Source organism: Vulpes vulpes, chromosome 2 (genome assembly GCF_048418805.1).
Source record: "Vulpes vulpes isolate BD-2025 chromosome 2, VulVul3, whole genome shotgun sequence".
Lineage (NCBI taxonomy): Eukaryota > Metazoa > Chordata > Mammalia > Carnivora > Canidae > Vulpes > Vulpes vulpes.
In genome coordinates, this window is record NC_132781.1 from 15,225,901 (window position 1) to 15,252,113 (window position 26,213).

The following is a 26,213-nucleotide window of genomic DNA, read 5'->3' on the forward strand; positions in this document are numbered from 1 at the left end:
ATGATAGTCATACAGAGAGAGAGAGAGAGGCAGAGACACAGGCAGAGGGAGAAGCAGGCTCCATGCACCGGGAGCCCGACGTGGGATTCGATCCCGGGTCTCCAGGATCGCGCCCTGGGCCAAAGGCAGGCACCAAACCGCTGCGCCACCCAGGGATCCCCATTTGTGTTAAATCTTGAAGCCTGCTCTGCCTCACATTAATATTCCCACTCCAGCTTTCTTATGCTTCCTGGTTACAGGGTATATATTTTTCTATCCTTTCACATTCAATCTGTGTCTCCATATTCAGATAACTTCTCTTGTAGATATAGCATATTGTTGGATCTTGCTTTTTATTTAGTCTGGTAGTTTCTGCTTTTAGTAGAAATGCTCAGTCCATTTAAACTTAATATAATTATTGATATGACTGATTTTATGTATAGCATTTTGCTTTTTTAAAAAAATTAATTTGATTTTGTGTTTTTGGTTCAGTTCTACAGCATAATGATTTGATATCTGTATACATTGTGAAATGATAACCACAAGTACAATTAACTTCTATCACCTTACACAATTATAAACTTTCTTTTCTTGTGATGAGAACTTTTAAGATTTACTCTCTTAGCAAGTTTCAAATATGCAATACAGTATTATTAACTATAGTCACCATGCTGTTTATCTCCATGACTTACAAATTTTATAATTGGAAGTTTTTTTCTTTTGACCCCTTTCTTCCATTTCTCCCATACCCCACCCTCCCTACCTCCAGCAACCACCAATTTGTTCTCTGTGTCTAGCAGATTGATTTTTGGGTTTTGGTTTTTTAAGATTCCACACATAAGTGAGATCATATAGTATTTTCCTTTCTTTGCTTGACTTTCTGCTTCTAACACTTACTGTAGCCTAACCCTATACTCATTTTTGTTTTCTTATATTTCATTTTTTTTTAAATTTAAAAAACTTAAAAAATTTTTGAGTATAGATGACACATAATGTTACATTAGTTTCAGGTTTATGACATAGTGCAACTTCTCAAAGTTATGTTATGTTTACCACCAATGCAGCTACCATCTGTCACCATACAACACTTATGATATCACTGACTACATTCTCTTAGCTGTGCCTTTTATTCGCACTTGTTCCATCTTTTAAAACACTTTTATTCTGTTCTTTCTTTCCTGCCTTCATTTTGGTTAATAAAATAATTTTTAGTATTTTACTTATTTTTATAAATTATATTTCCAGCTATTGCTTATGATGGGGATTTGTTTTAAAAGTAAGAACCTGGGAATCAGGAGGAATAATTAAATTCACTTAGAGCAATATTTATCAATAAGGATACCTAAAGCTGCTTATGGAGATCTACATGAGCAGCAGATATATATAAGAGGCAAAACTGAAACACAAGTTGAGAATCTAGAGCTGAATCTACAAGAATTTGTATACTTTCTGTGAATTAGCTATAAGATGTAGATCCTCGTATCACTGTCCTTCCTTCAAGGCACTCAGTATATGAGCAAATTCTATGTTCACTCATTTGTTCAAACTATATTTCCTGAAATGTCTACTATGTTTAAGGTGAGGTAACCATTACAAAGGATAAAAGATATTCATCTTTTAGAAAAAGCTTCTAACTTCAGTAGCATATAAACTAGTCAAAGGGATAGGATAGGTATAGAAATAGCTAATTCTTAAGCACAAAGTATAGTATCTGACACATAGTTCAATAAATATTAGTAATAAAATTTTAAATTCTTATTATGCATATAACAATGTGTTAAGTAACATAAATTAGAAATTTTTAAAACCCTAATATCAATTTGGAAGGATACTGTATCTTACTAGAGGGTGGCAGGTAGATCAGCAGACCTTTTACAAATGAGGTGGCATTTAAGTTGGTTGTTGAAAGATGGGTAGAGTTCTGACAGAGATGTAAGCGAAAGGCATAACAAGAAACAGAAACAATGAGCAAATATATGGAGGCAGGAAAATGTAGGTGAGTGTTTAAGAACTGTTTGAGTATTTTGCATGTAAACACAGGATTCATACAGATAAAACTGAATGATGAAAGTGATACTTCATGAAGCTTTATTTGGAAGTAGTACATAAAGTCTGTAAGACTGCAGAGGCTGGGGCACAGCTTCCCTACCAGCTGTATCAAGAATGGTTGAGGTGTGCTTAAAAAGGAATCTTGTTAGCCCTCAGGCACTGGGGGGCTTGGCACAGCTGTAACCTCAAGGTCAGTCATGTCTAGCTATAAGGATTTCTGATTTTCTATTCCAGTATGCTATACAAATTTTTATAATTTTCTAAGTGTGTTATGATGTGAAAGTAGCACTAAACCAATAAGCCAGAGAAGACCAGGAAGGGTAGTAATACAGATACGATGTCATGAGCAGCTGAATGGCTTGTGGGGTGACAGTGGCAGGAATGAATTTGAGATTGATAGATGTAAGAAACATCATGAAGGCAGAATTAGCAGGATGTAGACTGACTGTACAAAAACTATGTTTTAAAATATCTATAGAGAAATTCCAAGGTTGAAAAAAGTATAGTACGGAGAAACTAATAGGTAATACAGGGATAGAGAGGTCATAAGAGTTGAGAAGAGAAACTCTGATATCCAAGTAATTAGTATGGAGGTTGAAAGAAACTGAAGATGGTGGCCGGAAAAAAGAAAATTATAATCAGTTTTTCTTATTGAGTACCTCCAAAACCTTCAAGAAAGATATAAAAGTCTGTCGGGAATAAACACGATCGCTCAGGAACCTCATGCTCACTTGAGTCCTTTTCTTGGGCTTCCAGCACTGATAAAACACTGTTAAGGGGATGGGGCAGACACGGGTGAAGGAGGAGATGCTTGCACGTAGGCCACAGCTGATGCTAGAGTTGCAGAGGAAAGAGGGAGGAAAGGCATGAGCATGAGAGGAAGATGGATTCCATTTCATTCCCCCCCCACATTCTTAAATATATCTTAAATACCTTTTAAACAGTTTTTAGCGGAAAGCTGATTTTTAGGACATACACAGATTTGTACAACCATGGATGCCATTTCATTTTATCTGACTGTGGAGTAAAACGAACAGATATAATGATGAGGAAGTTTCTAACTGCACAAACTCCACAACACTGAGTTAGAATCATGGCTTTACTGATTTTTTGAACTCTACAGAAAGGACTAGAGGCTCTACTATCTTTAGTACAAGAAAAGTGTATTCTCTTTGGAAGCGAGAATGAGAGGTTTTATAAAGCTAGGGTGAAGTGGAAGTTCCTGCAGGAATTCTCATGTTTTCAAGTAAAATCTTTTCTATGTTAACTGTATCCTATGGGACATCAGCTATGGCACATTTGGTTTTGGCCATGTGATAAAAAGAATCATTTCCATGGCATGTTCTAGGTGAACTTGGGGCTCTAAAGCTTCCACCTTTCGCCTTCTGTGCACCTCAGCTGTACCTTTGTGGAGATTTTCCAGGGGCTCGAGGACTCCTCTCCGGAAGGAGGCCATGGGGTCTTGAACACAGGATCGAAGGCTCAGCATGCTCTGTAAATGAGGCTCCCGAAGAAGCTGCTCCCGATAGGCTGCCAACTGAGGCGAGCGGCAGAGCAGGGCGGCAACATTGTGGACAAATTCTGGTACTAGGCAGGTGTAGGCATTATCTGCTTGGCAATAGTGATAGGCAACCACCTACAACGGAAAGATGAGAATGCAAACAGATTTATCAGGAGCAAGAGCAACAGCCATGGTTACTATATGATCATTCTCTAACACTGTCTTCTGTCTCTCCATTCCTCAACTTTTTCAAGTAAAAACAAAAGCTCCTATTCAGAAACTGCCTGCTTTATCTAAGATCAGAAATTTGATATAATATTTCTATTGGGGCAGCCCTGGTGGCGCAGCGGTTTGGTGCCGCCTGCAGCCTGGGGTGTGATCCTGGAGACCCGGGACAGAGTCCCACATCGGGCTTCCTGCATGGAGCCTGCTTCTCCTTCTGCCTGTGTCTCTGCCTCTCTCTCTGTGTGTTTATGAATAACTAAATAAAATCTTTAAAAAAATATTTCTATTGTATACAATATCATAATTCATAATTAAAATTTTTAATGCAAACTGAGTTTCGGATTGTAAGATTCCTTTGTAGAATTCAGGTTTTGGATTATAAGAAATAAAAACAAACCTGAGAATAAAAAAAAAAAAACAAAAAAAAACCCCTGAGAATAAAGATTTACATTTATCTCTTTAATATTTATTCAGCATGGAACAGGACAAGAAAAAGTCCAATCTTGTAATAAAGCATTAGGAATAAAATGATCACAGAAAAGCCATGTTAATCTCAATAAACACATTCACTTATTAAATCCTTACTTTTTAATATTAATGTTGTTACAATAGCTTTATAAAAAATAATTTGGATTTAAGAATTAGCATTATATATTTTCTAGCACCAGAGACAATCAGAATTAGATGACAGGAAAGGACTAAGATTTTTGTTAGCCTCAGATCTTAAATTCAAAGAAGTTAGAAAATACGTGAGTCTTAGTACCATTCAGCATCTGGGCTATCTGGCAAGAACCTGATTTTAACCTTTGGGTTGGTTGGTTTGAATTTTTACAGAACTCATTCCATACCTTCTGTTGTTCTCTTTGCCTCAAGGGCAAGGGTGATTTTAATCTATAGCTCTCTGTTGGCTCAGTACTCACAGAAGTCATGGGACTGATGAGATAACATGAAATTGGCAGGGGAGATTCAGCTTGAATGTATTGAAGACACCTGGCATGGTGCTCCGCACAAGGAAAATGCACAGTGATGCCAGCTGTTGCCTTCCCCCTTCCCCTCCTCTTCCTCTCCATCATCATCATCAATCATCATCATTATCATCATCAACATCAACATCAAGGTTCTGTATACTCTCTTTTTTGGCTACTGGTTTTGTGCCTTTAGGCAGGTGAAAACTGCCCTAAGAGCATTCATAGATATACTAGTCCAGCTTTTCTATCATCTCTCAGAGAACAGTCATCCACTAAAGTGTTCTGTTTTGAAAAGACTCCTGATCTATGGTCATCGTTGCTCTTTAACAAACACTATAAATATAACTTTTTTTAAACACCTGAAACTTTTTTTTAAACACGTGAAATCCTTCTCATTTAGCACACACAGAAAATTTAATACAGGAAATGTTACTAACCATAGAAAGCTGAGGATAGGAATTACTTGTGAGTGAAGCAATGATATCTGAACACAATATGGAGTTGGAAATGAGAAGTTATATATAAAAAAATCTCCACTCTTTTCTTTAGATAGATTGCTCATTGCTTTATTACTACCTACTTAAGCACAACATAAGGACCCAAAGAGAAAACCTGGCAGCAACTGATCTGTCCTCTTAATGAACAGTGAATGTCAATGGTTATGTCCACATGGATACAAATATCCACTTCATAAAAAGCAAACAGCCAATCTCTGCATCAATATGAACTTTCATCATATTTTACCTTGATTGATTCCACATGTCAAGGTGAAGCACGGCTGAGAAATCAGCTGTAATTTATACTTTATCTAAAGTAATGGGATATAAGTTTGAAGATTAAAAATTCTGAAATTTAGGAAGAGATTTCTCTTACTGATTTTATTAAAAATCATTTGTGCTCTTGGCTGACTGAGGTTTTATCTAACAAAGGTCATTGCTAAAGTTACCCCTTCTGTGGCTACCTTTCTTTCTTTTAATTTAAAATATTTCCTCAGCATTCCAAATATAAAGTCTCAATTGCTCTACAGACTTCAGGCAGAAAGACCATTCAACATCTTCACAAAATTTGCACTGTGGCTCAAAATAGGTTATTTACTACACATTTCAAAGTAGTTATGCAGCATATATACACAGAATATGCACACACAGTTAACTGACAAACACACGTTCATTCGTCAAACCTATTTGATACTTCCTCCAAATTGTCTATTGACACCATCTACTTTTCCTACATATACAAATAGAAACACGTCTGGTAATGTAGTCTTCTTCAGTCTCTCACAGTGTTCAGTGGTATTAGATTTTTCCCTACAGCTTTGAGAAAGTTATCAAGGCCACCTATATGCAGTCACTATCATTTCAATTTCTTGGAAATGATTTGGAAGTAGTCTACGTCCAATAAATCAGCAGGTAGAAACTTTCTCTTTGAATTCTTGTCTCTGATGATGATTTGTTGGAATTTCATTTTGAGCTATGCCTCTCATATTATAAATTTATCTCCATTTCAAAGTTTTCTTAAGTTAAATCCCTCTACTTTTTATTAAAATAATTCTACCCAAAATATATTTGATATGACCAGAATTATATTAATTCTTTGGTGAAGACAGTGAGTAAATTTTATTTATTTATTTACTTATTTTTAGAGAGGGTGAGGAAGAATCTTAAACAGGTTCCACACTTAGTGCAGAGTGTGCTGAGATCATGACCTAACCTGAAATCAAGAGTCAGACCCTTAACTGATTGAGTCACCCAGGTGCCTCAATAGAAAGTTAAATTTTAGATTACTCCTATGAGGGAAGAAAGCAAAAGGCAGGTTTGTAGGTTATATAGGCAAAAGACAAGACTGGAGGTCAGTATAGCTCTGGGTATAAAAAAACTGATCTGGGGCTGGCTCAGTCTGAAGCATGCTTGAGGTTGTGGGTTTAAAGCCCCATGTGGGGTGCAGATATTACCTAAAAAATAAAATCTTAAAAAAATAAAAAGCTTTGATTTAATGCTGTGTATAAGAAATCATAAAATGAAGTATAATCCTTATCAAAGAGCCTAATCAAATGATTAAGTGGCAGCAAATCTGTCAGGCTCCTCTTCAAAATCCCAGACCCTCACTATCCAAGACCATTTTCTACTTCAAATGAATAATCTGTGACAGGATTAAGCTAATCTCACATAAAGAAAAGGCAGCTCTGATTTGGAATTCATTTGGAAATAAAAATTTGACTTACATAATGGCTGGCATTTGTACCATTTAACTTCTAATGTTGCAAATGCCCTCCCTTCAGGTCTGCTCTCATAATCTTGCTCCATGTCTCCTTTCATCACTCCTTGAGTTTCCTCATCTCCACTGACTGATTTCTTGCTCAATACATCCCCTTCCAACACTTAATGTGACTTCTAATATTTCCAGGGACCTGGAGGCTTACTTAGTTTGAATTATGACCTTCTCTTGCCTTTCTGTCCCTCAACTCTGACTCTAATCCTTACCCTTAGGCTGGAAGCTAAGAATAGCTCCAGACTTGGGTTTTGCCAGTAATTTTCCAGTGTGGAGGTCTACTTTTTTTTTTTTTTGGCAGTAGAACTTTTATTTACTTTTTAACTTTTTATTTTGAACTAATTTTAGACTTACAGAAATGTTGCAAAAGTAGTACACAGAGTTTCTGTATATTCCTCACCCAGCTTCTCTTTTTATTAATATCTTACATAACCATAGCCTAATTATCAAAACTAGGAAATAACACTGGCACAATATTATTAACTAAAGGCATTATTCAAATTTTACCAGTTTTCCACTAATGTCCTTTTTCTGTTCAAAGATTCTATCCAGGACCCCATAATGTATTTAGTTGTTATTTCTCCTCAGGCTCCTGTAGTCTGTAAGAGCTCCTCCATCTGTCTTTCATGACCTTGACACTTTTAAAGAATACTGATCAGTTACTCTGGTGACTGTCAATTTGAGCTTGTCTGATATTTTCCTCATAATCCAACTGAGATTTCTGGGCAAAAATACCACAAAAACAATGTTGTGTCCTTCTTAGTGTATCATATCATGGGGCCCACGATGTTGACATGTCTTGGTACTGGCGATGCTGACCTTGATCACTTTGGTTAAAGTAAAGGTTTCTGCCAGATTTCTCTACTATAAAGTTACTCTCTTTCCCTTTGTAGTTAATAAAATATCTTTGGGGGATTTATTTACACTTTGCTTAAGATAGACATGACTGTGGAATTTAAAATGAGATCACTTCTTAAGTGTAATCACTAATTTCCTACTAACAATATGTAACATTTTCCAAATATTGAACATAAACATCTTGAGACTTTCTCTTGATGAGAGAGAGACTAAGAAGTGACAATATGGAGAGATGTAATTCCTGGAGCTCTTTTCAGCACTCATCACGATCTGACATATTACATTTGTTTATTGGCTTTCTCCCACCATGAGAACATGGGCTACGTAACAGCAGAGACTGTGTCTGTTTTATTCATTGCCTTAACTTCAGTCTTCTTTAGAGGCATTCTAAACATCCATTCTAAATGAGTAAATGGGTGATGATGATGATGGAAGCTCTTCCGCATTCAATGTATTTCCAAGGTGGTATTCATTCTGATTCTTCCAAAGAAGAGGCTAGAGATAGTTTATACAAAATATTTAGAAAAAAACAGATGTCTTTTAAAGTTGCACTGAGTTAGTGATGAATATGAAGGAAATCTGAGACTGTTTTCAGAAGCCCGCTGATAAGTGGGGAACAGTTAAAAATGTAGTTCGGGGAAATATGCTGCTTTGAGCTCTAGGCTGGAACTGTATGTCTATGAAGAAATTAGAACGCTATGATATTACAGATGACTCCCCATTCCTCATTACTAATTAACCATGACAAGAGATTTCTCTGAATACTGGAAAAAGACATTTTAAAACTCTTGTTCTTCTCTTGGAAATCCTCAAAAATAAGGAGAACAAGAAAGAGAAGTGCAAACTCCATGTATGGTTATCTATCTATAATCTCAGATTATAATATACAAGGATGGGAAGTGGATGTAGGATTTATAAATGACTTAACAGATAGAAGAAGGTGAAACAGATGCCTGCTGGGAGTAATGACAACAGGACTAAGCCAAATCATTTCTAAAACCTCAGGAAAGCACAGGAGTTAGAAGCACCAGGTACTATGGAAGATGAGAGTGAGGAACGGAATTGAAAATACAGAAATTATTTGAAGTTTATAAAAAAGGAGCAGTTAGATCTCCAGATAGCCACACCTACCCTGCCCAGCCAGGTGACTACCTTCCCCAATACCCATAGGAAAGAGAATTATATTCATTAGAGAAACAAAACCAAGGAGAGTAGGCCTAGGGATATCAGACACAGAATAGGTAAGGGACAAGTGCAGGACTGAAAACAAGAGACTTAAGTGAAAGTCTACATACTGAATGGTGAAATTCTAGCTCTTCTCTTGCCTAGCTCTAAATATATTTCCAGGATATATATCCTCCAGGAAAAAGACTGGAGGATGTTTGCTACAAAAGAACAGCACAAGGAAAAAATTTATGAACACTGACTTTTGAGTATTTCCAATAAAGACTGGCAGGTCATCTTACTGCTGAATAGTTAAGCTTTCTATTATACATACAAGCTTCCAATCGGTTTTCCAGTGCCTAACTACTAAGGAAGAGATAAGAGAAAATACTGCACCTATAAGACCAGAACAGAATGCTACAAAAAAAAGAAGGCAACAGGGCAGCCCCCGGTGGTGCAGCAGTTTAGCGCCGCCTGCAGCCCAGGGCGTGATCCTGGGGACCTGGGATCGAGTCCCACATGGGGCTCCTTGCATGGAGCCTGCTTCTCCCTCTGCCCGTGTCTCTGTCTCTCTCTCTCTCTTTGTCTCTCATGAATAAATAATAAAATAAATAAATAAAAGAAAGAAGCTAAGTTGTGCTTAGAAAAAAAAAAAAAGAAGGGAACAACTAGGGCAAAAGAAAGAGCTATTAGAAATTAATGATATTGGCTATAATGAATGATAGCCAATCCTTGTGAAAAGACTGGAAGGTAATGTTGAGAAAAATCTCTTTAAAGTAAATAAAAATAGAATAATAAAAATAGAATACAAGAAAGCTTCAGAAAAGTAGAATAAGAAATCTAATTTTTTATTAAAAAGAGTTGTAGGGGCAGCCCCAGTGGCTTAGCAGTTTAGCGCTGCCTTTGGCCCGGGGTGTGATCCTGGAGACCCGAGACTGAGTCCCATGTTGGGCTCCCTGCATGGAGCCTGCTTCTCCCTCTGCCTGTGTCTCTGCCTCTCTCTCTCTCTCTCTCTCTCTCTCTCTCATAAATAAATAAATAAATAAATAAATAAATAAATTAAATAAATAAATAAAATCTTAAAAATAAAAAAAATAAAAAAATAAAAATTGTAGAAGGAGAGAACAGAGGAGATGGTGGTGAGAAAATTATCAATAAGTAGTACAAAAGCATTTCCTAGAATCAGAGAATATCTCTAGGGCTTGCTAGGTACCAAGAGAATAAATGGAAAAAAGGACCAAGAAAAATGGTGATAAAAAAGAAAATCCTAAATGTTTCTGGAGAGAAAAAAATAGTATAAAGAACTAGGTATATCATTTAATAACACAATTATTAGCTCTAGACAGTGGAGCAATGCCTTAGAAATTGAGGGGAAATAATTTTTAACATAGTATTACATTTTTTCAAATCAACAGTAATGTATGAAAATAGAATAAAGATGCTTTTAGAAACATTAAGTTTTAAAAACTTACTTCCTAGGCTTTAGGAAGTTTAAAAACTTACTTCCTATGCTTTAGGAAGTTTAAAAACTTACTTCCTATGCTTTAGGAAGCCACCGGCAGATGTGCTCCACCAAAATTAGAAATAAAATCAAGAAAGAAGATGATGACATGGAATCAAACACAGAAGAGAAGTAATAACAACTAGGTGGTAAGCCTCAAGAGTATCCTATGTCCAGACTGAGCTTGATGGAAGGCTCTAGATGGATGTCTCAGGGGAAATGCAACAGACGTGGAAAATTGTACTGAGAGGCATTTTATAAAGCTATTAAGGATTATGGATTATTGCTGTAGATTTGAAAAATAATAAGCAAATTTTACTTTATTTAAAAACATTTTTAAGTAGGCTACACATCCAATGTGGGGCTTGAACTCACAACTCTGAGATCAAGAGTCACATGCTCAAAAAAAAAAAAAAAAAGAGTCACATGCTCTTCCAACTGAGCCAGCCAGGTGCTCGGCCAAGAATAAGAAAAATTAAAAATGAGGCATTTCATAATCCTAGGAAAAACAAAATTGCTCAAGGAGGAAATGTTATCCTTGGTTCTACAATAAACCATATGTGCACAGTACTAATACTGAAAATACTATAACGCAGATTCACAAAAATCATGATATAATTGTACTGAGATGATGGAGGGAGGAAGGAAAGTATGAAAATTCTCATCATCCTTAAGAAGCAGCAAGAGATAACATATAAAACTGATGAAAAAAAAAAAAAGAGGAAAAAAAAATAAAACTGATGAAAAAGTTATACAGTATATGAATATTATTTAGAAACAGTAGAGGTAAAGATCAGAACAACCTCAGAGGTTGAAAGTGGCTGCCTTTGGGGAGAGGATGGGGTGAGATGGGGAAAAGAATTGCTGGTTTTTATTATAAGTCTTTGAACATTTGAAACATATTTCAAATATGTTTGAACATTTGAACATATTTCATTTGAAAATCATGCATATGATAGAAATAGATATCATGCATATCTAAATCATGCATATGTTTAAATAGAAACTTAAAACTCAGACATGTAAAAAATAATATGGACAGTATAGCAGGAAGAGTTTTAAACCAGGAATGAAAATAAAAAACTACTGAGTGCTTATACTGTGACTTGGGTAAATCATATAACTTCTTTGAGTCTCGACTTCCTTATCTATTCATTATGGGACTCTGGTTATTTCTGAGGACCTTTCAAATGATAAGGCTTTGATTCTGTAATGACAAAGTATTTTTCTAGGAGCAGCAAAGAAAGAGAAACTTTTCTCCATGGTCTCATGGTATTATAGCTGTACACATTTCTGTCCACTTTGCCAAGGGGCCCTCTACCCTTGCCCCTTGATGTTAAAATGGAACTGGCATGACCACACCCTGGAAACCCTATCGTACCTGTGAGGCTAGTCTCCGCATAGCCTCCTCCTGCCGCCTGCGCATTTCTGGGGTTCCTGGGCAGCTTCCACTGGGGATGGATGAGTGGGCTGAAGGTGGCTGGGTGAGTGGCAGTTCTCTGTTGGCATCCACATCTGGATTAAAAAGATGAGATGTTTGCATAAGATAATCATAAAACCCTGAATTAAAGGAGTACTGGTTAAATTCCACTTGTTCTATGATCCAACAATTCTATTCCAAGAGAAGTAAAAACTTAGATCTGCAGAAAAACCTGTACACAACTGTTCAAAAATCAAGATTCATATCAGCACAAAAGTGAAAACAACTCAAATATCTGCCAACTAATGAAGATTTAAAATATGGAATATCCAGGGTGCCAGGGTGGCTCAATGGTTGAGTGTCTTTGGTTTAGGTCATGATCCCGGGGTCCAGGGATCTGGTCTCGCATTGGTCTCCCCATGGGGAGCCTGCTTCTCTGTGTCTCTGCCCCTCTCTTTGTTTCTCTCATGAATAAATTTAAAAAATCTTTAACAAAAATATGGAATATCCATACAATGGAATATTACACTCACTCAAAGAAGCCAGTTACAAAAGACCATCTACTATAGGATTCTCTTTAAATGAAATTTCCAGAGTAGAGAAATTCATAGAAACAAAAAGTAAATTGGTAGTTATATAGGGGTGGAAGTAGGGAGTTAGGAGGAGAATGGAGATTGACTATTAGTAGGCATTTCTTTTGGGAGAGAACAAAAATGTTCTAATATTAGATAGATTATGGTGATTGCTGTACAACTCTGTGAATATACTAAAAAGCACAGAGTTGAACAATTTAAGCGGGTGCATTGAATGGTATGTGAATTGTAGCTTAATAAAGCTGTTTTTAAAAAATCCATTTGGGATGCCAGGGTGGCTCAGTCAGTTAAGCATCTGCCTCAGCTCAGGTCATGATCCAGGAGTCCTGGGATCGAGCCCTGTATGGGTATGGGGCTCCCTGCTCAGTGGGGAGCCTGCTTCTCCTCCCTGCTCTGCTGCTCCTGCTTGTGCTCTTTCCCTCTGTCAAATAAATACATAAAATCTTTTTTTAAAATTGCATTTGTTAATGTTATTTAGAAAGTGTCTTATCTCCTACTAGAAATTATAGACTATATATATATGGATGCAGATCATAGTATAAAAATGGGAACTAAAATAAGGAGATTGCTGATGGTTACTAGCCATTGAAAAGCAGGAGGAACAGGGGAAGTCCTCATTCAACTCTGCACCAGTAGGACTGAATTAAGACTTCCTCCATCCAGCTGGGAGAGTCAATTCTCCGGTCATTGGAGCCAGTTTAGAATAACTTGGAAGACAGAGGTTGGGAGACAGCAATGGAAAAAGACTGAAAATGTGTGACCTGAGGTAAAGCTCAGTGACTGTCACTGTATCATTTCTGTTATGCACTTTCTCCCTGCCCTATTCCCCTTTATTTCTATCTGATTTTGTGGGCTGTTATTGACTGAATACTGTCTTCTAGCTACTGCCATTTGGAGAAGCACTCCTTTTTGTCAGAGTATCCTCACTCTCCGCTCAGTACTCAGAGAACAGGAATTTAAATAAGTTTATAGGTAGGCAGCAGTCAATATGCGCAGCAAACTAGCCAAACAGACTCCTGAAACGAGCAAACTAGCCAGACTCCTGAAACGAGCAGACTAGGTGGCTTACTTAACAGCTGTTTGGAGGCTTGGCAGCTGTTGGCAAATGTCAAGTCCAAATAATACCTACACTGAGACTTTTAGAGACAGGAAAAAAAGAGTCTCATATTAAGCAGAGCTTCCCTAACTACTGTACTGAGTATACCTATAGTTAACGTAATAATGCCTAAATTACACAACAGGTCTATTTTTACAAAATGTTTTTGTTCTCTGGGTGTCTGCACTGGGGGGTGGGTGATGACGGTGGTGGTGGAGACTGACGGGGGAGTCAGGTTTGGGAAAGGGTGTAGGTGGAAGGCAGGATGACAGGCTAGTGCCGGTCTTGACAGCTTCCCAGGGACATGACAAGGTGGGGGTGGCCGGGGGCTGAGCATCTGTGGGGGAAGGACAGAGCTAGGCAATGAAGTCCTGCAGGCGGAGCTGCTCACATCTTTCACAGCAGCACTGCACAGTGTGGAGGAGGCAGGGGTGGAAGAAAGAAGGCAGATGATACAGAGATGGAAGATGGGAGCTCCAATGATTTTCCACCTTGTTTTCATTATTTCTACAACTGTATCCTTGGTATCACTGACTCAGGGTTAGGAAAACCATTGGGAATTCAAATAAACCTATCCAAGCTTGATGTAAATTAAACTCTGAAAAATTAAGCCATCTCTCTATACAGACATCATTCTTATTCATTAATGAAAGAAATTCTGCTATTGCCAGCAAAACTCCCAGTGCTGGCTTACATAATAACAGATTAATGCCAAAAAACAGCTCACATGCTTTATCAGTCACTTATTCTTGACCCTTCTTAAGGGCTAGTGGCTCTGGGAAGGTGGCAGAGGTAGAATGTAGTTTGGACTTCGGCAGCTTACAACAAAAATTATTTTGTACAAAGCAACTACTGGTTCGGTGTAATTCTGATAAATACATAACCACATATTCTATCTCCTTTCACACTGGCTTCAAGTTTTCATAGTTAACTATCAGGCCAAATCTACAGTAACAACATATGGACATTTATCTCAAGAATGGGAGCGTCCTGATATTTTTAGAGTATCTCTGGAGATAAAAGGCAGTGGATGGATGTCAGAGAATAACTTAATGAACTACCTCTAAGGAACCCCTCCTTTGGGGAGCACATGGGCTGTGTTCTATTAACTCTTGCTCTCCCAGCTACCTTTGCTTTCTGAGAAAGCAGCTCTTCTTGCACTTGGGATTTAGTCTGTCCTGCAGGACTCTACCATTCTGTTATCTGCAACAGTGATACACAGAGGACTCAGAGAGGCTATTAGCCGTCTGGTTTCCTTTTTGACACACTCAAAGAGTCAACCTCTTGGATTACTCCGATAAGATATAGTTTGGTGTGACATTTAAGTACTCACAGAAAAACACTGGAATAGACTGGAAAGCTAATTTCAACAACTTTTCAACTTCAAGACGAAATGTTTTTAGAACCACAGAATCCTAACACAGGAACAAATCTTAAAGATCACTTCCTCATTTTACAGATGAGAAAACAGGTCTAAAAATTCCAATTTAAAGCCTTAAGTTACAAAGTATGTAGTCAATGGAGTGCTGGAACTCCAACTCCATGACCCAACGCCAATCTACCTCTGAAGAGTTTCATGTAGAAACTAACAATGCTACTGCTTGTGAGGAAGGAGCTCTTCCATACCCATTTTCACCACACCCTGGTAAACAGCGACTCTCAATTCCACCAGCCTTCTCCATAGACACTAGATCTCCATGTGAGGTGTCCAGAAGGTGACCAAAGGTAATCTGCCTGCACAGTGACAGGAGGCTGCTAATTTCATCAGGAAGCAGGATGTCTACAGGATGCTCAGTAGAGTTCCTGTTGAGTGTCTAGCATATGGTAGACTCTGTATCTACTATGATTTCAAGCCATCTCTAGTGGTTGCTGTCTGAAAATGTGCCGTGAGCTACATTATTGATTTGGACTAACAGAGCAATACTTTTTGGTTTTGTTCCCTTATAACTATCAGAAGCCAGATAGACTGTTCTATACATATAGGGCATATAAGGAAGAACAACTATACATTTTCTTTCTTCAGGTCAGTTTCTCCAACACGGAGAGGCCAGACAGCAAAATGAGTAAGAGACTGACCTCTGAAACCGACTGCTTAGGCTCAAATTCTTGTTTCACCATTTACTGGCTTTGAAACCTGGGAGGTCTACTTAACCTCTTTGAGCCTCAGACCATTTATCTGTGACATGAAGATAACAGGAACTACCTTACTGAGTTGATAAGAGGACTGGGTGAATTAAGATTTGTTAAGGTCTTAGAGAGTGCCTGGTACTAAGGACCATGTGAGTATTTTAAAAATAAACAAATAAGATCCTGATGGTGATCAGTAAGCTGTGCTTTGCCTGTGATGAAAGAAGTATGAATACATATGATATCTCAGCATCTTTTTACAAGGAATTAGAAGGAACCCTTCAAGGACACAATGAAGTTCAAGCCCAAACAGTGCAGTACTGACATCAAGAGCGAGGAAATGAAGGCTGTGAACAGGCTGTGCTGGCTAGTAGCAAGAAGACATGGGCCCCGGCAGAGCAAGAGCTGACAGCGATAGATGCAATGGCTCTTACAGGCGATTGCTATAGTCATTGTCCAAAGGATAGATTAGCCAGACTGCCAGAAGGGAAGCCATAAATTTATTTCTAGAGAAAGGTTTTCTCAGTCACACTTAGGTGACTGCTAGATATGTGGGTTAAATGTAAACAGGGTATTACATTCTTTGTCTCAAATCTGAATTAATGGTCCTCAGATGCAAGTCAGGTTTTGCAGACCATAAAATAAAAAAAGGATATTAGACTTAATATGTCAGAAAAACATCCAGAACAATGAAGTAGTACAAAAAAGGAATACGTACGTTTGGGGGAGGCATGTGGGCTGTCTGAGGCAATCTGCCTCATCCGTGTTCCATGGCAGCTGAGGGCCACCAGTCTGGAGATGATGGCAGTTTTGCCGAACCCAATATTTCCCACAATCACTACTCCTTGGTTCACACTGGCATTCGAACTCTGAAGTTGAGCATCTATTTCGTGGAAAACCCAATCCCGACCAACAAACACGGACTCTGTAGTGATGCTGGGCACTTCAAAAAGCAGAGGCTTCAGGGAGATATCTGGAGGCCTATAAGGTGCAAAGTGAACTGGAAGGAACAATAAGAGAACACAGAATTTAGGCCAAACTGTCATCACTGAAAGAAATACAGAAGAAAAGCAGCATGGTTTAGGAGACTATTAGTTACAGTACAATAGTATTCTGTAACTGTTGTTACAGTTACTCAGCAAATAATTGCTGAGTAGCTCTAATTGTTACTCAGCAAATAATACAACTCAAAATGGGTTCTACACAGATAGCAGGTGAGGTAGGGTCATTTGATACCCTAGTTGGCACAAAACAAACATGTTTAAAATGTTAATGATTTATGGAATAGTCAGAAAGACACAGTGATATTCAAAATTATTAAATAGTGGGGAATGCCTGACACGAGCAATCAGAATAGATGTGAAAGTAGTACAGAAGCAGGGTCCTTACGGCTTCCTTCTATGACTGGAGATAACCTTCTAGCTGCAGGATTGTGGGAAGATACAGGGTTGGAGTTCCTGGGAGAGAGTCCAAGCTGTGGCAGAGCATCCAGATGGCTTACAGCATCAGCTCTTTACCAACCAGCAAGGACATATTTCAATATTTAACAACTAATGTGGCTAAAACCCAAAAACTTTACTAATCAGTGCATATCAGTCTTGCAAAAGACAATGCAAAGAGGACATGCCTGTTTCTTTAAAAATATCAGTGAATAGTAATTCCCTTTAAGTTCATAATGGTATTTTTCTTTTTAATTTAGTAGGTATATTAAGATAAGCAAAGCCTTTCAAAGCTCTGATAGTTTAAAAAGTCTTCAACATGTTAAGCAGTCAAGGAAGCAGAAACCAAACTTTGACCTCAGGTCTTGCTTCTCTACTGTTTGTATTCATGCCAATTAAAAAAGAAAAAAAAAACCCAACAAAGATTTTTGGCTTATATACACATGTCTTGGAGACAGATCCTACTGCTTTTCTCAAGATCTTTTCCTGTGCTTCTGTAGTTGTGGGATGTGCTAAGAGCCAAGTATGAGCTCTACTTTCAATACTTTTCTAAAAATGTATAATAGATGTAACTTAGTTTCAAAGATCAGCCTTCTAATTTTATTGATGGTAAAAAGAAGTCCTGTCTATGACCTCCCTTATATGGGTTAATGCCTTTCTAACTGTTCAGAGAGTAGCTCTAAGATGTGTCACTTCATCTGTCTGGAACCAGGTATCTTTTTTTTTTTTTTTTTTTTTAAAGTAAGCTCTATGTTCAATTGGGGACTTGAACTCATGACCCAGAGGTTAAGAGTCACATGCTCTGACTGACTGAGCCAGCCAGGTGCCCCAGGAACCAGGTATCTTATTTTTGTTATCTTTAACCTTAGACAGTGCTTTGACATATAGCAGGTACTCAATAAATGCTTACTGAAAGAATTAATTAAAAATAAGGTATTCCACGAACCACATTTTATATTTTGAAGAATAAAGCCCAGGGGAAGGGAATGAAGATAGGAGAAAGGGAAATTATAAAAGGGGGAGATGAGATCTATTTATGCTGCTCATATTATTCTAGAACATACTTTAAAAAACCACTTATACATCATTAAATGGGATCTAGAGATGGCAGCTTACTTGAGAAAATCTACTCACAAAAAGCATACATGTACACGCTCTCATTAAAAAAAGGATAACAATTCTAAAAAATAGTGCAAATAATTAAAAATATAAAGCCAAACTCTAAAAAGAGGAGAAAATAATTTCCTCTATTAGTTTTAAAATGTCCCAAATTTTCACTAAAAAAACAAAACAAAACAAAACAACCTAAAAAATCCTGGAGATTTAGCTACATAATCCCTTATAATTTCCTGATTCTCATCTCTTTAGCAAAACTTACGTTTAAAATCCATAACTAAAAAAATAAATAAATTAAATCCATGAATATAAGCTAATGTAACACTGTATGTTAACAACTGGACTTAAGATAAAAATTTTTAAAAAATTCATAACTATAATTACAGAATTCAGTGAAAAATCTGAATCCACTTGCTAAGTATATTCTTTATAATTCTAATGTCTTATAGCTAGCTCATAGTCTATTTTAACTTTCTTAATAATTACTTTATTGGCCTATACTTTACAGATCATAAAATTTACCCTTTTAAAGTATATGGTTCAGTGGTTTTTAGTAAAGTTGACCCTTGAACAACCTGGGGGTTATGGGACATGATGCCCCATGCAGCTAAAAATCCATGTGTAACTTTTGACTCCCCAAAACTTTACTAATAGCCTATCTGACTGAAAGCCTTACTGGTAGCATAAACAGTCAACTAACACATATTTTGTATGTTTTACACACTATGCCCTATATTCTTACAATAAAGTAAGCTAGAGAAAAGAAAATGTTAGTAAGAAAAATATTATAAAGAGAAAATGCATGTATAGTACTGTCTGTAAAAAAATCCACATATAAGACAACCAGCACAGTTCAAATCTGGTGTTCAAGTGTCAACTATATACTCACAAAGTTGTGCAACCATCACTCACTATCTAATTCCTGAAATGTTATCATCCTCCAGAGAAAACTGTATACGCATTAGCTGTTATTCCTTAGACCTACTTCCTCCCAGACCCTGGAAACCAGAGACATCCTGTCTTTACAGATTTGCCTTTTCTGGACATACACAGTGAATGTTATTTTGTTATATGTGCTCTTTTGTGTCTGGTTCATTCAGCATAATGTTTTTGAGGTTCATTCATATCAAAACATTTATCAGTACTTCATTCTTTTTATTGTTGAGTAATATTCCATTATATGGATATATCACATTTTGTTTATCAATTTATCTGACATCTAATTTATTTGCACTTTTTGACTATTATGCTTTATGCTGGTATAAACATTCATGTACAAATTTTTGTGTACATATGTTTTCAGTTATCTTCGGTATATATCTAGGAGTGGTATTGCTGAGTCATATGGAAACTCTATGTTTAACTTTTTGAGAAAGTGCTAAACTGTCCTATTTTGCTTTTTGCTATTTTTTTACAGAAGTAATACATATCCACTATAGAAAATTTAGGAATAGCAGATAAACAAGATAATAATTGTATTTCCAGTACCCAAAGAGAAACACTGTTTACATATATTCTGAATTTTTTTCTGTACCATAAATACTTATTTTAAAAACTCCAAATAGGATCATACTGTAGATCCTGTTTTTTTTTAATGTATATATTTTTTGTATATTTTTTTAAATTGGAGTTTGATTTGCCAACATATAGTATAACACTCAGTACTCATCCCGTCAAGTGCCCCCCTCAGTGCCCATCACTCAGTCACCTCATCCTCCCGCCAACCTCCCCTTTCCACTACTCCTTGTTCGTTTCCCAGAGTTAGGAGTCTCTCATGTTCTGTCACCCTCTCTGATATTTCCCACTCATTTTCTCTCCTTTCCCCTTTAATCCCTTTTACTATTTTTTATATTCCCCAAATGAATGAAACCATAGGACCATTTGTCCTTCTCCGGTTGACTTACTTCACTCACCATAATACCCTCCAGTTCTATCCATGTTGAAGCAAATGGTGGGTACTCGTCATTTCTATAATTTTTTTAAAAGATTTTATTCATTTATTCATGAGAGACACAGAAAGAGAGAGAGGCAGAGACACAGGTAGAGGGAGAAGCAGGCTCCATGCAGGAAGCCTGACGCAGGACTCGATCCTGGGTCTCCAGGATTAGGCCCTGGGCTGAAGGTGGCGCTAAACCGCCAAGCCACCCAGGCTGCCCTTTCTAATGGCTGAGTAATATTCCATTGTATATATAGATCACATCTTCTTTATCCATTCCTTTTTCGATGGACAGCGAGGCTCCTTCCACAGTTTGGCTATTGTGGACATTGCTGCTATAAACATTGGGGTGGAGGTGTCTCGGTTTTTCACTGCATCTGTATCTTTGGGGTAAATCCCCAGTAGTGCAGTTGCTGGGTCGTAGGGTAGCTCTATTTTTAACTCTAGATCCTGTTCTCCTTTTTTCATTTTTCACTTAGCAATTCCAGAATTCTGATAAAGTTAATTCTGGGAGACTTGCCAGCTTAATGGCTGTGTCAGTGGTGGGATTGACTCTTGGAGCTCCTTACTCCACCATTTTTTCTTGTCACTTGATGGGAGGTGGCTGCTACCCACTTAGTGCTTCCTGGGTACCTGAGTGCACTCGGTAGGCACCCAGAAACACCCTATGAGATCAGGATGAGCAGTGATAGGACTCCCCGGGAAGAAGGAGAAAATGGATCAGTTGGCTTAAGATGAGTCGAATTAGGCATAGCAAGACCTGAAGTCATACAGTTGGTGTCAGAAATAGAAACAAAACCTAATTCTGATGAAAAAAAATCCAGGTTTTTTTCTTTATATTATGTTGCAGCTGCTCTACAGGATGTCACTTTCAAATCTGAATGTGACATGAATGATCCTACTGATGACCAGGACTGATTAGGCTTTAGCTGACAGGCTAAGCTGTCTTCTTTCTCCTTCACTTCTCTTGTGCTTCCCTTTAGGAACCATGTGCTTGGCCAGAAATAACCTTTCCAGAGAGAGAAGAGCTATAAAAACTCTTATTTGATTTCTAAACTAACAGACTTATCTCTTCAGGTCCAAGATTACTTTATATTTTCTATCAAAGAGGCTTTTAGGAATATGACCGATGCTAATTTATAATATGGAATTAAGTATCGACTCCATTTAAATGCTTAAGTTTTTGAGAAAAATTCTCTTAAGATAACTTGTTCTCATGTTGACGTCATCTCCCATCATGTTTTATTCTACTGAGAAAGCTTTGACATTTTAAAAAGTTATTTAAAAAATTTTCTAAAAATGTAATCAATTCACAAAAGCCTCAAGGGAAGAACAGACAAAATTAGCGCAGTACCATATGGTAAAACAACTGTAGACGCCAAGAACAGCTAGAAACAATTTCTGTACCTCAGAACCTAAGGCTTTTGTCAGCTCAATATGATGAAAGAGAGCCCTACTTCCTATGTACCAATAATAAATTTAGGACATACGAACAAGAAAGCATTTTGGCCTGCATTGTGGGACATGGAGGTAATGGATGTTCTCTGTGGGGTTCATATTCCTAAGTAAATGTTTTTTGGGGATATCAGCTGGCTTCCAAGAGATTTTCTAAGGCAGAAACACCGAAATAATCCATGAGAAATTACCACTGCAACTACTGCTGAGCTAAGGAAAAAAAGATGAGCTAATCCATACCATTTAGTAACAGATGTAGCTTTCTTACCTCTGGCACTCAAGAGTTGGTAATCCCAGTAAAGCAAGACCATTCCAGTCCTTTCAAAGCATTCTAACAAAGTATCCTGGGGCACCTGGGTGGCTCAGTCAGTTGAGCATCTCTTTGGTTTTAGCTCAGGTCATAATCTCATGGGTTGTAAGACTGAGCCTTGAGTCAGGCTCTGCACTCAGCATGGAGTCTGCTTGAAGATTCTCTCCCTCTGCCCCACCCCAACTCATGGGCATGCCCTCACTCTTTAAAATAATAAATCTTATTTTTTTTAAAAAAACATACTGATATCTGTAATTTACTTAAAAATTCATAAAAAATGATGGGTGGGTAAAGAGATGGGCAGGTGGATAGAAGGGTGATAAAATAAGATAGCAAAATGTTGATGATATAATCAAGGTGGTGGGTATGTAAGTATTAATTGTAATATTCTTTCCTTTCTGATATATCTGAAAATTTTCCTAATAAAATGTTAAAAGGGAGAAAAAAACATAGAAAGGAATCACATTTCAATAGGGTACACAAATAAGACAAGCTTTGGAAAGTAATTTAAAAAAGGATTTAATAACCACTTCAGACTCAGATCAGTGTGGGCATTTCTTCAGTGTGTGCATCTCTTCAATGCAAATTAGACTTGTGGCAGATGAATGAGTTCTCTCTAGGAAACAGTCTCTGTGAGACCATCAATAAGTGTAATTATATACCTAGGCTTATGGAGAAAATAGACCTTTCTTTAACCAAGGCAAAGTGTAAACATTAAAAAACAACAACACCAAAGTGCATTAAGGGTAAGAGATCAGCTTGCCCAAATGCAAATATAAACAGCTGCAGTAAGGGGGGAAAGGGAAGTGGAGGCAAAGGAGCTCTAACTGGATTTAGACTAAAGCATATTTACTCATGGAAAACAATCATGAATCATCTTAAAAGAAGTCAGTCACAGGACTGGCAGAAGAAAGGCTGTGTGTAAAACAGCCAAGGTCTGGTGCAAACTGGAGCAGAGATGTGTTTCCTCACATTCTTCTACAATGACTGTAAAGTCTAGCCTGGAAGCACCTCTGTTCCTCAGAACAAAAGATAATTTCAGGCTCTTTGAGGCTCATTCTTAGGGTTCACGACATGAATGCCATTCTCAACACAAAGCAGAGAAGAAAACCACATGTGCTTCAGACAAAACGTGATGTCACATCCACACCAAATTTAAGTAAAAAAAAAAAAACACCCTTATTTTTTCCTTAAGAAATGTTTGAGCCAGGGCAGGGGGTGATTTGTCTACTGAGTTTCTAGAAGGTTCACTCTCCCATTTACAAGAGTCAAATCTCTTTAGGGTCTGTTGTTTATTCTTACTACTCTGGATAGGACTAGAGTAGGCAGCTATTTCTACACCAGGAAATGAGTTTCTAAAGAATGTAAAGCAATTTGAAGCAGGTCTTAAAGACAATCTAAAGATAACAGTCTGAGAAATGTTCATGCCAGATAACTTCTGTTTAAAAGAAAAAAAGGTTAAATAAAGCAGAATCACTTTTGGAGTCAATAAGGAAAAATAGAGTAGGAAAAACTGGGACTCAGAGCCAGGATCCCTTAGCTGGTATCCTGTTACTTACTGGTTGTGTGACCTTAAGATAATTACTTGGCTCTGGATATCTCAGTCTCCCTCATTTTAAAAATAGGGATAACACTGGCACTATGAGGATTAAATGAGTTAATAGATGTGATATGCCTAGGATAGTGTCTGCTGGTTAACTGTGTTAGCTGCTAGCACTTCCAACATCATTAAGCCAAAAAGACATCCAGAATAACCAAAATCACCCATCTCCCATACATACTTCTTTAAAACAAAACTTAGCAAGAAAGGACATTGAGAACATACTAAAACTTTCTTGAAGCCCTCTTCCCTGACTTATCTCCCTTTTTCCTTTCACTACCCAACATTTGAAAGAGCCCTGCTTCTTCTCTTCACTTCCACAGCAATCAAGCATTCTACCCTGGCCTCTTCCTGTATTATTCAGCCACATATCTGCTGAAATTGTTTTGGTTAAAGTCACTAAAGACTTTCTAATTGTTAATTATGATGATTTCTTTTTCTGGTCTTTATGCTTCAGTATTTAACACTTTTAACTAACATCCACTTTTTGAAATACATTCTTTTCTTGGGCTTCACATGGCAGCATTTCCTTCTAGTTCCTTTTTTTTTTTTTTTAATTAGAATGTGTGTTTTTTTTTTTAGTTTAAATTAATTAACTAGCATATATGATTAGTTTCAGAGGTAGAGGTCAGTGATTCATCAGTCTTATATAATACCCAGTGCTCATTACATCATGTACCCTCCTTAATGTCCATCACCTAAGTCACCCCATCCCCTCCAGCAATCCTGTTTCCTATGATTAAGAGTTTCTTATGGTTTGTCTCCCTCTCTGATTTCATCTTGCTTTATTTTTTTCCTCTCTTCCCCTATGATCCTGTTTTGTTTCTTAAATTCCACAAGTGAGATCATATAATTGTCTCTCTGATTGACTTCTACCACTTAGCATAATACCCTCTAGTTCCATCCACATCGTTGCAAATGGCAAAATTTCCCTTTTTTGATGACTGAGTAGTATTCCATTGTGTATACACACCACATCTTCTTTATCCATTCATCTGTCAATAGACATCTGGGCTCTTTCCATAGTTTGGCTATTGTGGACATTGCTGCTATCAACAATTTGTATCTTTGGGGTAAATACCCAGTAATGCAATTGCCAGGTTATAGGGTAGCTCTATTTTCAACTTTTTGAGGAACCTCCATACTGTTTTCCGGAGTGGCTGCACTAGCTTGCATTCCCACCAACCATATAAGAGGGCTCCCCTTTCTCCACATCCTTGCCAGCATCTGTCATTTCCTGATTTGTTAACCTTCTAGTTTTCTTTTGGTCTTCTCCTCCTGATGTGTCTTTTTTTTTTTTTTTTTTTTTCCTGATGTGTCTTTAATGATTCTTTCTCTTCTGTCCATCCCTAAGATACTGCCAATTCTAGGTTCAATTGTTTATTTTTTTCTTCTTCATGATCTCCCTGCATAATCTCAAAGAAATACACTAATAGCTTTCACAACTATCTAAGTGGTGATGGTTTGTATTTCTGTTCCTCATTACCTCATTACCAAATTCCTATACAGTATCTCCAACAACTTACAAGAGTTATATATTTGGATTTCCAATAGAAACCTCAAATGTCAAATGTTTGCTGTCTCACTCACCTTAATCTATTCTTTCTCTTCCATTTACTATCTCAGTTAATGAAATATCACCAATCTACCTGGTCTTTCCAGATAGACACTTGACACTCATCAAGATTTCTTCTTCCTTAATCTTTGTATCTACTTTGTCACAAATCTTATCAATAATTCTTGAGGAATGGGGTGCCTGAGTGCCTTAGTCAGCTGAGTGTCTGATTCTTGGTTTCAGCTCAGGTCATGATCTTAGGGTCTTGAGATCTAGTCCCATGTTGGGCTCCATATTCAGCAGGCAATCTGCTTGAGATTATCTTCCTCTCCATCTGTCCCTCTCCCTGCTCATGCTCTCTCTCTCTCTCTCAAATAAATTAGTAAATCTTTAAAAAAATAATTATTGAGGAAGATCTCTCAGATATAATTCCCTTTTTCTTTCCTATTCTACTGCTATTAGAGAGGTATAACCTTGGGGGAGGTGCTGATCATTCTAAGTCTCAATATTATCATGTGTAAATGAGGACAGTAAAAGTATCCTGTTAGGCTAAATGAGAACATATATGTTAAGGTCTTAGCTCAGAACCTTAATCCTCAGTGAATGGCAGCCATGTAGTTTAGGTTCTCAACATCTCTTGCTTTTACTATGTACTTAAATAGCCTATTATTCCTTCTGTATACAGCTACCAAATCAATCAATCTATCTATCATGATCATGTCAACCTCTACATTCTACCCTCACATGTTATCAACTTGCCCTACCAAAGTCACCTAACTCATTAAGTTATTAACTTATTGACTAGTATAGTTTTTGTCATAGGGTAGGTATATTCAATAACACTTAATAAATGAATTCATAAATGAAAATAGTCAATATGGATTTTTCCTCTCCAACTACATGGAGATATAGTATATATACTTCACTTTGATAAAGCAGGAGGGCTCAAGGAAGACAGTTATAAGATGCAAATTCGGGGGGGGAATGGGTGACGGGCACTGAGGGGGACACTAGATGGGATGAGCACTGGGTGTTTCTCTGTATGTTGATAAA

The 26,213-nt window shown here is 37.4% G+C and overlaps 1 protein-coding gene across 20 annotated transcripts in view; it reads right to left on the reverse strand.

Annotated features, from left to right (window-relative positions):
• The window catches only part of TANC2 (tetratricopeptide repeat, ankyrin repeat and coiled-coil containing 2), a 478,177-nt gene that overhangs the window by 76,103 nt on the left and 375,861 nt on the right, over positions 1 to 26,213 (reverse strand). For all 20 annotated transcript variants that reach the window (XM_072746843.1, XM_072746841.1, XM_025999546.2 and 17 more), the window contains 3 exons: positions 16,468 to 16,749; positions 11,895 to 12,028; positions 3,433 to 3,664 (listed from right to left, as the gene is read on the reverse strand). In XM_072746843.1, coding sequence (XP_072602944.1) covers positions 3,433 to 3,664; positions 11,895 to 12,028; positions 16,468 to 16,749 — 648 coding nt within the window. The remainder of the gene's footprint in view (positions 1 to 3,432; positions 3,665 to 11,894; positions 12,029 to 16,467; positions 16,750 to 26,213) is intronic.